At 33.3% G+C, this 15,037-nt stretch overlaps 1 protein-coding gene across 1 annotated transcript; it reads right to left on the bottom strand.

Moving 5' to 3' along the window:
• Positions 1 to 420: 420 nt before the first annotated feature.
• LOC102583563 (protein EXORDIUM-like 3) lies at positions 421 to 1,671 on the bottom strand. Its single transcript, XM_006357842.2, has one exon. It carries the CDS (start codon positions 1,602 to 1,604, stop codon positions 555 to 557), a length of 1,050 nt encoding a protein of 349 aa, XP_006357904.1. The 5' UTR covers positions 1,605 to 1,671; the 3' UTR covers positions 421 to 554.
• Between the last annotated feature and the right edge of the window lie 13,366 nt (positions 1,672 to 15,037).

The raw sequence follows: 15,037 nt of genomic DNA, 5'->3' as shown, positions 1-15,037 counted from the left end.
GAAAAAAAATCATTCTTTGAAACAGACTAAAAAGAAAAAAAATCATTATTTTTTAAACGAAGAAAATACTTATTTAATTATATTCATGTTTTTGTTCGAAAATATTTGAAATGTTGTTCAAAAACTTTTACCACTTTTTTTCAAAATAAATGCATGATGTCCCTACTCCCTACTGACAACATGCCCTTCATATTTCTTTATTTCTCCGAGACAGCACTGGCACTTCTCCCTAACTTGAGATATTTTATTTAAGATATAACTAGGGCAAAATATCTTCAAATGTGCCCACTTTTTCATATTCAAAACAATTCATACCTAACTCATAGTGCTTTTATTTTTAGTATACACAAAGTTTGAATTTCAATAACTTTTCGGTGTGTCTGATTGAATTTTCACTATTCCCCATAGTTAAGATAGTGCTAGTTAAAAAATAAGTTATTCATATAATACTAGCATGCATTAACAAGCTCAACATGAACCAAAACTCTCTTAACCAACAAATTCAAATATAAAACAGACCCCTACACACATTAATCAAGCAGCAAATGAAACATTTACTGATCAAGTGCATTAGGTCCAGTACAATAATTCACAACATGATTCCACACCCATTGAACCAAAAACTTTCTTCTTATCCCATTCATATTGTACGTTGCACCATCTTCACCGTTCAACATTTGCCCCGTATACGACCCTCCACCACCCGACCCATATATCCCTTCGCAAAGATCCGCTATCTCCACCGGAAAACTTGGATCTTCACCTGCATACCAAGCATTCACCAATGGATTCGTAGATAACTCCGCAATTTCATGAGCAATCACACTAATCATTCCGTCAACACCCACATCATTATTCGGCGATTTCACAGCTTTGAAACCACGACCCATGTAATCGGGTACGGAAAACGGGTATGCACAAACACCTGGACATAGTTTGCCGGAGTTACCTACCCATGCGTATGGTAAAGTGTAACCCACAATTGAAGGGAAAGTGAAATAGTGAAATCCACAAACATCTTGGCAGAAATTTTCAACATACACATCATCAGATGTGAGTAGTAAATACACACCGCTTTTGGAATTTATCGGTAAAGGGAGAGTGGTACTGGCTGCAGTGACGGCAGATTTTATCACAGACTGAATTGATAAACGGGTTAACGATTTACCATGAGAGTAAAACCGGTCGCTTTTTTCAGCTCCGATGCGTACATTACCGGAGATGTTGGCTCCGGTTTGGTCGGTGTAACGTTGGACTGTTTTCCACCAACCGGAAACTGACGGCGGCTTGGAATCGACAGCGGAGATTGAGTTGATGAACTCCCGGATAATTCTTTTCTGAGATTTGCCCCATCGGCCGTACCAAATGGGGTAAATGGTGATGTTGGCAGTGAGAACAGGGCCCATGTGGTATTTTAACCGGATTAAGTCCGATGAGCCTTCATACTTTTTGGATGGGCTGTACAATAAATCGGTGGTGTTGGGCTTTTGGTTGGGCCATGGACGCCACCCATTAACTGGGGAAGTTAATAAGAGTAGGAAAATTCCGGTGAGATGATAGAAAGTCGCCGGAAAATACGATCGGTGACACTGGTCCATGGTCATGTGGAGTCGTAGTTGGTGTTATGACAGTAAGAGTGGAGTGAAGACTGAAGGGTGTATTTATTTGCATGAAAGGAGTGAATAAATACTTACTTTAGTATTATTTTTTTCGTTTTGCGTTTGATAATTGTATTAAAATTCGAATAACTCAAAAATCATTTTAAAAGGAAATGATACTCAATAAACACAATTCATAGTCAAGAATTTGAATTCAAACTCTTTAATTAAAAAGAGATTATATATATTCCACGGTGATTTTTTTATTTTTATTTCAATATTTTATCTTATTGTATCACATTCTATTATGCGAGACTAGATATTGGTGCTAACTGCTAACTTGTTGTAGGGCGATAATGGGAAACAGGTGTTTCCTTTAAAATGTAGTTGGAGAAGTGGGGTAGGCCTGCCTAAGAAAGGGATGGGAGCCAGAATCAGTGACTGATCTTATGATTAGTAATGGAGCCAGAAATTTAATGAAAGATATGTAAAATTTTCATATCTTTAACGTTAACTTTTATACACTATATAATTTTCGATAAAAGATATGCACCAAACTATTTTCACCTGAGATGACTGCTGGTAATTTGAACTGATCATGTCCGATGAGTCATTAACTTTGGTCTGTGTTGCCATAGATATATGTTTTTTAAATTTCGTTTTAGTCCGATGAATTTTGGTTAAAAGTAAAAGTTCAATTTAGAAAAATCAAGAATGTATTGATTTCTGTTTTTTTTTCCCTTCAATTCTATGCTTGCTTTAACTAATAAATCAATTTAACCTTTTAATAGGTTTTAATGTAGTTTATTCATACTAAAGAGAGATAAAACAATAATTTCATCAAATAGTTCTTGTGATTACAATGAGGGATATCGGATATTAGCACTATTTGATCTTATCTTTAGCTATGTTTTATTGCACGTTTTCGAGTCATTCAAAATTTATTCGAGAAATAAAATAATAATTTCGTCAAATAGCTCTTGTGATTATAATGAGGGATAACGAACCCATTTATTTGGATAAGTCATAACTTGTTAATTTATTAACTCAACCCAAGTTGACGGACATATAACTTATAAATTTATTAATTTAACCTAATTTTCCCTGTTCAAATTCAATTCTAACTATCGTTACAGTTTTGCAAATGAGATGCTGATATGCGATTTTGAAAAATGAAATTCCAAGTACTAAAACTTTTTTGATTCCAGCGTAAATCTTCTTTTGTTGATTTCTCCAAGTTTTTTTCGAGAAAAACAATCCCCGAGATTACAACTTTGTAACATACTCCTCTTTTTTTTTTTTTAAATGAAGAAAGCATCAAATTTAAAGTATAAAATTAAGAGTCTATTTTCTCTCATAAAAAAATTAACACCAAAAGGGTATAGCTTTAAAATGCTTTATCGGCATTCAAGTCTCAAGGAACAATATACATCGAAGCAATGCATGATAAAATTTCCCAGAATAAAGAGTTATATTCTATGTATTTTTAGTTTTAAGTTAACAAGAGTAAAAAAAAATTTATTTTTTTAAATTTCATGTCAAGTTAAAATCAGACATACAAATTAAAACGAATGCAACAATAATTCATGTTCAATTAAGAATAACTGACATATCAACAAATTCATCAGTCTATTTCATTAAATTATACGAGTAATTAATTAACGAGCCTTCTACTACATGTAATGTACACAAATGTACAATTACTCAAATCAAATATGAAATCTTTACATATCACCGTAAGATCATTTTCATTCAATATTTTGTTGGTAAGGTCAATTCAAAGATAATTTGTTTATATTGGGGCTTTAATATATTATATGTTTGTATAGTACATGATGACTTGTTAAATTTGGTAACAATATATATATATAGCTAACCTTAGTGATAATCCAAAAAAAATCTGGTGTTAGTTAGACAGTTCACTCCGTACTCTTACCACATTTCACTAAGGTCGGAAATTGATATGATTTTCTTCTAGTACTATACGTTACCATGTTCTTTCCACTACCTTAAACAAACATGCCCTACCATTGGTACGTAGCTCAGATTGCAAATCGATATGCAAATCAATATACTGTATGCTTTTAACACGCCTAACGTTCAACGCTCGAAGCTTATCTAAAAATTCTTACTATCTTATTATATTATAAATTTAAAAATTAAAAATCGATAAGGGCATATATAGTATTGATTTTTAAAACACCGGTACAGATAGACATTAAAATAAGAAGAAAAAAGTTGCTATGTTTCAATTTCACTTACCTATTTTGTACTATATTGTGAGCAGGGACCAATATGCAACTTGTACAAAAGCATTATACATTTGACATATTATGCAGTTGGAACTGTCACTCATGGTGGTCCAACTCTAAACACAAATTCCCTCCCTCCCCATTTACGCCCTGTTCATTTTATACATACTTCATTTAAGAAAAAAAAATGGAAGTTTAAGTAGTATTATTTAAAGTTCAATTATTTATAAATACTAAAAAAAGTGCTGCCAAACTTTTTTAGATTACGAAAGAAAAATATGTGATATAAAATGACAATGGAATAATAAGTTAAAGGCTTGGGCAACAACAAAAAATATAGACGTAGCATTTATTAAAGCTAAATTATTTCTAAATATTAAAATGTCATTTAAAGAAAAAATGAAAAGTGGAATAATAAGGTAAAGACTTGGGAAGGGTAGACGTTGTCGAAATTATTTGCATAAATTAAAACAATACTTTATTAACTTAAGAAGTAGTGTTGTCAAAAAAGCCCAATTTAGTCTCATCCAATTCAAGTTGCGCAGATTAAGAAATTTAATGGGATAAGATGGATCGATCCTTCATTTGAAAGGGTTTGAAATGGCCAATTCAACTTAACTCTAGAACATACTAGAAGGGTCGTGGGCTGAATCGAGCTACCCCTCTTTAAAAAAAATAAAAAAATTCCAATTTAAAATTTTGTTATATATATAATATAGATTATACAAAAGTTTAGTGGTGCTTCAAATTATAATTTCATATATGAAAGATATAACGTCAAGAAAATGAAAAGATTTTTATATTAAATGTGGCAAACAAGTAATTTTAATAAGTTCAGATAAAATTTAGCAAAAAAACAAATTTGTATAAAACAATTATAGATTAAAGATTTACTTGTTTTAAGTCAAATTAAGTACTCCCTCTGTCTCAATTTACGTGACACATTTCGGATTTCGAGATTCAAACAAGTCTATCTTTGATCGTAAATTTTTCCTATATCTTTTAAATATTTTGAATTATCAATTATTGAGACTTATAGTACTTTTTATGTAGTTTACAAATATATAAATTTCATTTTAAAAAAGTTGAAAATTTCATGAGCAAATTCTCGGTCAAACTTAAATTGTTTGACTCTCAAAAAGCGAAATGTGTCACATAAATTGGGACAGAGGGAGTATTATCTTTGGCCCATGGGCCAATCGCCACCTCGATCCAACTTCGATCAAGCCTCAAGACCCAATGACTTACTTACACTTGACTTATAAGCCCCAATTATAAATAGATTTGAAAAATCTTACCCCAATTCTACTTTAATTGCGAGTTAAAGTGAGCCAAATCTATTTTGACGGCTCTATTACGAAGTTACAAATTCATATGAAAAGATATATTAATTAAGTAATAAAAATTTACTTAGAAAAACACATTGTCTTCAGAAGAACAGGGTGAAAGGTAGTTAATCATTGCCGTTAATCACGGCGTGAATTGCGCCGGACCTGGTGATTTTTGCGATTTCTTTAGCAATTTAAGCAGAAAAAGGGTATCTCATATTGATGTGAATGATTAAAGAGGGCAAAAACAGGATAAACAAGTAAAATAATGTTCTCACTGTTCAACATTATATGTTACTATTGGTATTGGATTAATAAGTGAGTGTTTGGCCATGAAATCTCTAAATTGGAAAGTTAAGGAATATATAAGTTTTTTTTCTAATTTAAATAAATTCAGATTGAATTGAATTTTTAGTTTCAATTTCCAATTAATTGGCTTGGATAGTTTTGATTTTCGATTTGATTTTTAGCCTTTAAGTAGGTCGTAACAATTAATATCTTCAATTCACATTACTCCTTAGGATGCAAGACTTTTTATAATTAAGGGAAAAAAGGTCTGATATACCCTTTAGACCATCTCCAATTCACATCTATTTTACTCTCCATTCTCTATATTTGGAAGTAAAATAGAGAATGAACACTCTAACCCACCTCTATATCACTCTCTATTCTTCATATATAGAGAGATGAATAGTAGTTCTCCAAATTTGGAGAACTATTATTCACACTCTCTATTTCACTTTTTTATTATTTTATTATTATTTCTATTACTTTCTAATTAATATATTATTTTACATATAATGTCATTAATTAAATATCTAATATTCATACTTCTTTTTAAATGTAATATAATATTTTTAAAATATATTATTTAATATATACTACTTTCATTCCGAATTAATAGTACTTTAATTTTTTTCTAATTTTCATCAATAATATAATTAGATTTTATTATTAATTTTCACTATAAAGAATACACAAAATTAAAATGATAAGATGAAAAATTTACTTTAAAAATACAATACATAATATGATAATTTAAATACAAGATAACAATACAATACATAACATAATAATTTAAATACAAGATAAAATACAATACACAACATAATAATTAATTCACGATGAAACAAGAATCATGCCAAAAATGGTGGTAGATGAAAATCTCTGTTTTGAACAATTTTTAGCTAGACATAAAAAAATTAAGGACAAAAATGCTCATTTTGAACTCCGTAATGCATTAATAGAACATTTATGGGAGCAACGTAATAATTTCAAAAATTGAGTGTTTATGTAATTGTATTTCACTTTTATTTGAATTTTTCCATTAATTTGTATATTATATAATATTATCTTGCAATTTATGTTATTTAAAAATTTAGAATAAAATATAATTTTATATTAAATAAAAATTTGAAAAAATAAAATTTTATATCACATGAAAATTATATAAAATAATTATTGGGAAAAAGAAATAAAGGATTTATATTATGGAATAAGAAAATAAGAATGAAATATAAATAATAATATAATATTAAGGAGAGAAAAAAAGATTCTTTTTTTAGAGAGTAAAATAGAGAATTGGGTTGGAGTTGGTTATCTGAAAAAATAGAGAACTCTATATTTGGAGAATAAAATAGAGTGTATGATTGAAGATGCCCTTAACTTTACCATTTAGTGTTGATATACCACTCGTTATGAAAATGACTCATATATACCTTTGTCGTTATATAAAAGGCTCACATATACCCTTACGGTTAAAAAAAGAGCTCACATATACCATTCATCTAATGGAAGTGAAAAAATTAATTTTAAATTTCTTTTTTTGACTTTAAATTTTTTTAAAATTCATGTAGGGTATATATGATCCTTTAGAAAGCTCAAGGTATATTTTACTTTTGTTTTCGTACATAAATTATTTTTTGATTTCTGTGATTATCATTATTTGAATTTTATTTTTTTTTTCTTTCATTATTTACTGTAAAGGAAAAAAATTTAAAACTATTTTTTTTGCGGCTATATTGTAATTTTGTTTTTGTCACGACCTAGGGGTACACCCTAGATGTAACATGGTACATATATAATAGAAAAGTGCGGAAATTTTTAATTTTTTTCCATACAATCAAAGTCTTTTAAAAACAAGCGGAAGTCTATAATACTTTGTCTCAAACCAACTAATACAACTTGAATGAATCTTTGGGACGCAGCCCATACAAAAGTCTAAAACATAAAAGATACGCATAAAGGAAAGGTGACAAAATCATTGATGCTATGAGGACTCACCAAGTCTTCAATCCTTGCTATACTATGAACTTATCCTTGGTGATGGAACTCAAAATTGTTGAACCCTACATTTGATAAAAATGTAGGCAAGAATATGCGTTAGTACAAAATGTACTAAATATGATAGCTAGCATAACATCATAAGAGCATAACAACATAGTCAAAAGCATAATCTCCAATATAGACACAATATAAACATTAGTCAACATATATAAGGCATAATCCATAAACATATGAGATACATCATATTCATAAGCATAGCCATTACTTAGATCTTCATAACATAAGAGAACTATTACTCAAGTAACCTCAAAGCATACTTGTGTAATGCATGAATAAGACCCCATAATCTCACCCACACTAAGCATCACTTTTAGGTCATCATATTCATACTTACGATCCTTGGATCACACCCTTAGCTTAGACCTCATAGACAAGGGAATCTTCACCTTTAGTCCAACATATCATGGAAGGCAACTATAACAACAATCCAAGCTAAGCATGCTACATATAAGAGGCACACTTCATAAGTAGCTTCAAGTCACACTTTAGGCCATCATACATAAATGATTGCTATTTATCATTTCTAAACTACCAAGGAATAGCACCCTATTAGGCTAGACCAAGCTATCAAAGGAATAGCATCATACTAGGCTAGACCATGATACCATGGAAAGCATACTATTATGCAAGTCCAAGCTATTCAAGGAAGGATATTATTTCTCCATCCTAGCTACCAATGAAATGGTTTGTCCCAACCAAGTCATGCTACCATGCAAGCATTCTATGATGCTAGTGCAAGCTACCCATAGGAAGAGTGTGATTTCTCAATATAAGGCTACCATGAGGTCTTATACTCAATCTACCATGAAATGGTCTTGTCTTACCAAGTTAAGCTATTCATGAAGGGGTTTCATAACACAACTTCAAGCTAACATAACTAAGCATCCTTTGATTCATTTTAGGTGAGCAAGCCTTTCAACCTAGAATCATTCTATGTGAGAGAACCTTTCATCTCCTATCATATTCATGTCTAAGTGTGTATATGAGAATATCCTTTCAACAACACAGCAACATATCATGATCATAGACGCTTCACTCTCAAAGTGTTCTTAAAGCATATACATAGGTTCTATAAGAACATACATATTCTCATACTTTACCTCCTTGAGGTTTCTAAACTCCCTTTTAATCATCATATCTAGAATTCTACATTAGACATGGATATCATCATAACTCAAGTGATTCTATCACTTCATACATTCAATCATTCATAAGGTAGATTAGGTGGGTAAAGTCTTTCCACAACAATTCTATCTAATAGTCTACCATTATCATATAAGCTTCACTCTTAAAGCCTTAACATACATAATTCATCATATTGGCTTTACTTTCAAAACCCTAGTAATCAACATTCATGACTACACACCTTACACTCAAAGCTTTACTTCTTACAATCATCATACATACTTAGATTACAAGGCATTCTAATCACTTGCTTCATTCTTAAGTGATTCTAATCATATATCATCATAAATGTTCAATCTTAAGCTTTACTAGTCATGATCCATCGCATATACATTATTTTAATTCAATTTATGTCTACTTGTTTTTATTCTTAACAATTACTATACATATCACCAATTCTAGAAGATCATCTATAAATCCTCAATTTTCCTTCACAAGGCATAAACTCACATTACTTCAATTTCATCAATTAGACTAGGGTTAGCCATGGAAAACATGTAATTTCATCATAATAACATGATTCACTACTAATTCAATCATAAACAATCAATATCCACTCAATTGGATTCATAATCAACTTAACCCACAATATTGGAAAGAACCCTAACTTGAATTGGGGATTTCATCTTCACAATTGTGGAATAATTAGGGGACTCCATGGATGGAAGAATTTATGGATGAATAAGCTATCATACCTTGATTATAAGCCCTCACAAAGCTTGGAAGATCGGAGAAATTTGACCTAGCTTTGACCCTTCTTCTTCGTCTTCCCCTTTCCCTTACCCTTCCCCTTCTCTTTCTCCTTCTCATTCTCCTTCTTGGAAAAATTTGACCTAGCTTTGACCTTTCTTCCTTTTCTTCTTCCCTTTCCCCTTCTCCTTATCCTTATCCTTCTCCTTCTCATTCTCTTTCTTGGAGGAATTTGACCTAGCTTTGACTCTTCTTCCTCTTCCTCTTCCTCTTCTCATTCTCCTTCTCTTTCTCCTTCTCCTTCTAGAGAGAGGATTTCTTGGAGAGAATTGAGTTATTTTTGGTGAGTTGAAATAATGACTAGGATCAATGAATTTAGGGGTCTAAAGGCTTTATATAGGCGGTCTCAGTAAGGTTAAAATGACACCACTTAACCCCTAATAAATTCCAGAAAGTTCCATTAGTCCATCACTTAACCGTTTAAACATGCTCACTGCCTCACCTACGAGACCACGCCCACGGGCCGTGGGTGGACCCACGAGGCGTGCTGGTCATCCGTGGGTGGAGTCCTGCAACATGTTTCTGGACCCTGACCCACGACCCCTCACCCACGGGGTGTGGGTCCCTTTCGTGGCTGCACTACCTTGGGCAGCCTGCTATGATCCTTCTCAAGGACTCTTGGTTGGTCCTTGAGGAGTCGTACCTTGACGATCTAATCTGAAATCCTTCATTTTAAGTACGAGAAGCTAAATTAACGACTCTAACCCTAACGTCAAGCTCTAGTTTAGCCTACTAGTTTCTGAGGTGTTACAATATCTCCCCCTTGGGAACATTCGTCCTCGAATGACATTCTAGGAACTTCTTAAGATCACGACTCTAGACTAGCAACCCATTATGCACGCAACACATCTAAATGCACAAAACCAAGGAGGAAAACATCAACTCCAAGCTAAATATATTCAATGCAACATAAGGAAGTAGGAACTACACCTAACATCCCAAAATGTATGAAATTCTACATCTACTCATATTCAAGGAGGAACTACCATCTCTGGGTTAAAACATGCTCAACATACAGTCATGGAGACTATATACAATCTATACCCATACCATACATCCAAGGAGGAATCTCTCAACTCCAAGCTAAGGCATGTTCATCAATTCATCTTATGAAGTCTATAGACAACTCTACTCAACGCACTACAACATGAGGAAAAACAATGCACATAAGTCATTTCTATCAAGACCTAAGCTTTTTCATGAACATGCATATAAAGAAATCACGACCACACATAAACACACAATAACCTTGCTATCTAGGCACCCCATCTCCCCTTTCGGAGTAAGCCTAGGTAGGCCTTCTAAGCACCATCACCTAAGCTTTCACATCCATCACACATGATGATTCTAAACTATGGTGAACTATACTACTACCATTTATAGAAGCCTACTAGTTGAATATCTCTAGGCATCTTCCAAACATCCTATTCATCACATCTCCACCACATACCCAAAGCTCAAAATGGTCAAGTAGGGTTCTATCATCACTAACATAAAACAACAATGAAGCTCATTCTTATGAAAGACCACATCAAAGTCTAGCATATCAAGTACGCTTGAGCAACACCTTTCAATTGGTAAGCGGCTAGCTCGGCTTTCTCTACTGAAGTCACCCCCATAATAACTAGTACTTTATAAACCTCATCTATAAACTCCTTAGGATCCTCTTCAACTTTCGAGCCATAAAACTCCGAAGGGTTCATCCTCATAAAATCCCTCACTCTTAAAGCCGTAGAATTCACATTTGGGTTCAACGAAGCTACCACCTCTCTATTGACTTGGGCCGTCATGGCTTGAGCCAACATTTCGATAGCCGACCTAAACTCCGCATTAGTCACATTCTCCCTTGTATGGTCAATTGGAGCTTGGGGACGAACTTGGAGAGGAACCTCTTGCTCCACATTGTCTCCCTCATTCCTTCTAGCATTTGTCCTTGTATTAGCCATGCCCTGAAAACCAACGAGCACGGATTAAGAGAAAAACCTTATAGAGTTAAACTCTATGGCATGACTTAGAGAATGAAAAAGTGAGATTTCCTAATCATCTAATAGCTTCTCATTCATAAATGTGGCACGCTTCACACTTATGAACAAGACTCTACTAGACGTGGTTTGAGAGTCGTAGAACCATTCTAAAACCTTGTGCTCGAATTACTAAGTTTGTCACGACCCATGGGTACACCCTAGATGTAACATGACACATAAAACCTCGAAGGATTTCATGTAAGCCACTTAGCATATCATAACAAAAGATAATAGAAAAGTGCAAAAATTTTAAAACATTTTCCATACAATCGAAGTCTTTTAAAAACAAGCGGAAGTCTATAATAGTTTGTCTCAAACCATCTAATACAACTTGAATGAATTTTTGGGACGCAGCCCATACAAAATTCTAAAACATAAAAGATAGGCATAAATGAAAGGTGATCAAATCCTTGATGCTATGACGACTCACCAAGTCTTCAATCCTTGCTATACTATGAACTTATCCTCGGAGATGAAACTCAAAATTGTCGAACCCTACATTTGATAAGAATGTAGGCAAGAGTATGTGTTAGTACAAAATGTATTAAATATGATAGCTAGCATAATATCATAAGAGCATAAGAACATAGTCATAAGCATAATCTCCAATATAGACACAATATAAACATTAGTCAACATAAGGCATAATCCATACACATAGGAGATACATCATATTCATAAGCATAACCATTGCTTAGATCTTCATAACATAAGAGAACTACTTCTCAAGTTACCTCAAAGCTTACTTGTGCAATGCATGGATAAGACCCCATAATCTCACCCACACTAAGCATCACTTTAAGGTCATCATATTCATACTTACCATCCTTGGATCTCATCCTTAGATTAGATCTCATAGACAAGGGAATCTTTACCTTTAGTCCAACATATCATGGAAGGCAACTATAGCAACAATCTAAGCTAAGCATACTACATATAAGAGACACACTTCATAAGTAGTTTCAAGTCATACTTGTGCAATGCATGGATAAGAACCCATAATCCTACCCATACTAAGTACCACTTTAGGCCATCATACATAAATGATTATTATTTATCATTTCTAAACTACCAAGGAATAGCACCCTATTAGGCTAGACCAAGCTACCAAAGGAATAACACCATACTAGGCTAGACCATTCTACCATGGAAAACATACTATCATGCAAGTCCAAGCTATTCAAGGAAGGGTATTATTTCTCCATCCTAGCTACCAATGAAATGGTTTGTCCCTACCAAGTCATGTTACCATGCAAGCATTCTATGATGCTAGTGCAAGCTACCCTCAGGAAGATTGTGATTTCTCAATCTAAAGCTACCATGAGGTCTTATACTCAAGCTACCATGAAATGGTCTTGTCTTACCAAGTCAAGCTATTCATGAAGGGGTTTCATAACACAACTTCAAGCTAACATAACTAAGCATGCTTTGATTCATTTTAGGTGAGCAAGCCTTTCAACCTAGAATAATTCTATGTGAGAACCTTTCATCTCCTATCATATTCATGCCTAAGTGTGTATATGAGAATATCCTTTCAACAACACAACAACATACCATGATCATAGACACTTCACTCTCAAAGTATTCTTAAAGCATATACATAGGTTCTATAGGAACATGCGTAATCATATACTTTACCTTCTTGAGGTTTCTAAACTTTCTTTTAATCATCATATCTAGAATTCTACATTAGACATGGATATCATCATAACTCAAGTGATTCTATCACTTCATACTTTTAATCATTCATAAGGTAGATTAGGTGGGTAAAATCCTTTCACAACAGTTCTATCTAATAGTCTACCATTATCATATAAGCTTCACTCTTAAAGCCTTAACATACATAATTCATCATATTGGCTTTACTTTCAAAACCCTAGTAATAAACATTCATGACTACACGCCTTACTCTCAAAGCTTTACTTCTTACAATCATCATACATACTTAGATTACAAGACATTCTAATCACTTGCTTCATTCTTAAGTGATTCTAATCATATATCATCATAAAAGGTTCAATCTCAAGCTTTACTAGTCATGATCCATCACATATACATTATTCTAATTCAATTCATGTCGACTTGCTTTTATTCTTGAACAATTACTATACATATCACCAATTCTAGAAGATCATCTGTGAATCCTCAATTTCCCTTCACAAGGCATAAACCCACATTACTTCAATTTCATCAATTAGACTACGGTAAGTCATGAAAAACATGTAATTTCATCATAATAACATGATTCACTACTAATTCAATCATAAACAATCAATATCCACTCAATTGGATTCATAATCAACTTAACCCATAATATTGGAAGAAACCCTAACTTGAATTGGGAATTTTATCTTCACAATTGTGGAATAACTAGGGGACTCCATTGGTGGAAGAATCCATGAATGAATAAGCTATCATACCTTGATTATAAGCCCTCACAAAGCTTGGAAGATTGGAGGAATTTGACCCTTCTTCTTCCCATTCTCCTTCTTGGAGGAATTTGACCTAGCTTTGACCCTTCTTCCCCTTCTTCTTCTCCTCCTCCTCTTCTTTCTTCTTCTCCTTCTTCTTTTCTTCTTCTTCCCCTTCTCCTTCTTAGAGGAATTTGACCTAGCTTTGACCCTTCTTCTCCTTCCCCTTCTCCTTCTCCTTCTCCTCTTTCTTCTTCTTCTTAGAGAGAAGATTTCTTGGATAGAATTGGGTTCTTTTTGGTGAGGTGAAATAATGATTAGGATCAATGAATTTAGGGGACTAAAGGCTTTATATAGGTGGTCTCAGTAAGGTTAAACGACACCACTTAACCCCTAATTAATTCCAGAAAGTTTCACTAGTCCATCACTTAACCGTTTAAACTTGCCCACTGTCTCACCCACGAGACCACACTCACGGACCGTGGATGGACCCACGAGGCGTGTTGGTCATCCGTGGGTGGAGTACTCCTGCAACATATTTCTGGGACCCTGACCCACGACCCCTGACCCATGGGTCCCTTTCGTGGGTGCACTGTCTTGGGGCAGTTTTTCTTGGGGAGCTTGCTAGGGTCCTCCTGAAGGACCCTTGGTTGGTCCTTGAGGAGTCGTACCTTGACATTTCAACCCAAAATTCTTCATTTTAAGTACGGGAAACTAAATTCACGACTCTAACTCAACGTCAAGCTCTAGTTTAGCCCACTAATTTTTGGGGTGTTACATTTTTTGTATTGTAAAAAAAATATTTTGGACATATAATAAAGGAAAAAGAGTAAAAAATATCCCTTGTTTTTTTTTATTGGTTGACTATGCATTTGTCGTTAAAATGAAGTTATTCTTATCTATCTATCGTTACTAATTTTATCATATATACCTAGGGGTGTTCACGGTTTGGATAAAAACCGATCCAAACTGAAAAATTAAACCAAATCGATAAAATAAAACCGATTTTATTTGGGTTGGTTTTAGATTTTTGAAAACCGATAGTATTTGGTTTGGTTATGGTTTTATTCGAAAAAATTGAAGAAATAACCGAACCGAACCAATGAATTATATACATATATTTTATTAATATACATACTTAAT

Source organism: Solanum tuberosum, unplaced genomic scaffold (assembly GCF_000226075.1).
Source record: "Solanum tuberosum cultivar DM 1-3 516 R44 unplaced genomic scaffold, SolTub_3.0 scf00255, whole genome shotgun sequence".
NCBI lineage: Eukaryota > Viridiplantae > Streptophyta > Magnoliopsida > Solanales > Solanaceae > Solanum > Solanum tuberosum.
The sequence above is the reverse complement of the archived record's forward strand: the minus strand, read 5'-3'. Positions and strand labels throughout refer to the sequence as shown.

Excerpts from the sequence above, each read along its gene's own strand:
- LOC102583563 (XM_006357842.2), bottom strand. The coding sequence starts at position 1,604 with ATGACCATGGACCAGTGTCACCGATCGTATTTTCCGGCGACTTTCTAT.